General features: G+C 56.0%; 1 protein-coding gene across 1 annotated transcript in view; it reads right to left on the bottom strand.

The window, feature by feature from the left end:
• Positions 1-388: 388 nt before the first annotated feature.
• Positions 389-974, bottom strand: part of LOC103811929 (tumor necrosis factor receptor superfamily member 16-like) — a gene marked incomplete at its 3' end in the record, with an annotated part of 5,782 nt that continues 5,196 nt past the window's right edge. The window contains exon 2 of the mRNA XM_009084931.1: positions 389-748. Coding sequence (XP_009083179.1) covers positions 389-748 — 360 coding nt within the window. The remainder of the gene's footprint in view (positions 749-974) is intronic.

Raw genomic sequence — 974 nt, 5'->3', positions numbered from 1 at the left:
ACTGAAAACCCATCAGTGCCAAGTTCTCTCCTGATGAAGGCTCAGGCAGTAGCAAGCACAGCACCTGAGAGTGGTGAACTTCCTGGCTCCACTTGCTGTTCCTGGACACCAAAAGACACTCAGCAGAATGCCTGGATCTACAGCAACATCCTTCTGGGAGCTTAGCCAAGGAAAGCTCTGGGATGGGATGGGCAGACCTTGGGTTTGGGTTGGGTGAGGGAAATGAAGGCTCATGGCAAGGGATGCCTGAGGGTTGGGGGGCTCAGCTGGACACTCCAAGCCCATGGACATTCCTATTGCTATGGTGCAAAGGGAAATTGAGGTATGGATCACTACAGGAGACCTGTCAACACCTCCATAAGAACTTCCCTGGAAAAAGCAGCATTACCTCTGCATTCTGCATCCGAAACAGCCGTGCACTTCTTCACCAGCACCTCGTTCTCCTCGCAGGTGGTGCAGGGCAGACAGGGATCCACAAAGTTGGCTTCGCTGGAGAAGGTTCCATTGGGACACTCCTCACAGACAGTGTCCTGGGAGTCCTTGCAGGGGTAGACGAGGCCAAAACCTACATCACACACCCTGCACTCCTCGCAGCTCCCGCTCGCCTCGTCCTGGAAGTATCCGTAGGCACAGCGGCACACGGCGTCGTCCGACTCCACGCAGGGAGCAGACATGCTCTGCAGCCCCACGCACTGTGTGCAGGGTTTGCATGGCTCCGTGGCACTCACCGTGTCCGAGTAGGTGACACCTGGCAGGGCACACAGGGTTAGGTCAGTGGGTCCCAGCGTGGGGTACCCATGGGCACTTTGCTCCTCAGCATTGGATTCAGCCCATCGATAAATGGTGCCAGGGTGGAGTCATAGCTCATCTCCACACTGGGGTTATAGCTCTTCTGCACACTGGGATCACATTGGCATCTCCCTGCTGGGATCATATCCCATATCCTCACTGGGATCACATTGCCATCTCCCCAC

The sequence above is a fragment of the Acanthisitta chloris genome, unplaced genomic scaffold (genome assembly GCF_000695815.1).
Source record: "Acanthisitta chloris isolate BGI_N310 unplaced genomic scaffold, ASM69581v1 scaffold20941, whole genome shotgun sequence".
In the NCBI taxonomy this organism is placed as follows: Eukaryota; Metazoa; Chordata; class Aves; order Passeriformes; family Acanthisittidae; genus Acanthisitta; species Acanthisitta chloris.
Note: the sequence above shows the minus strand (reverse complement) of the source record. Positions and strands in the feature narration are given on the sequence as shown.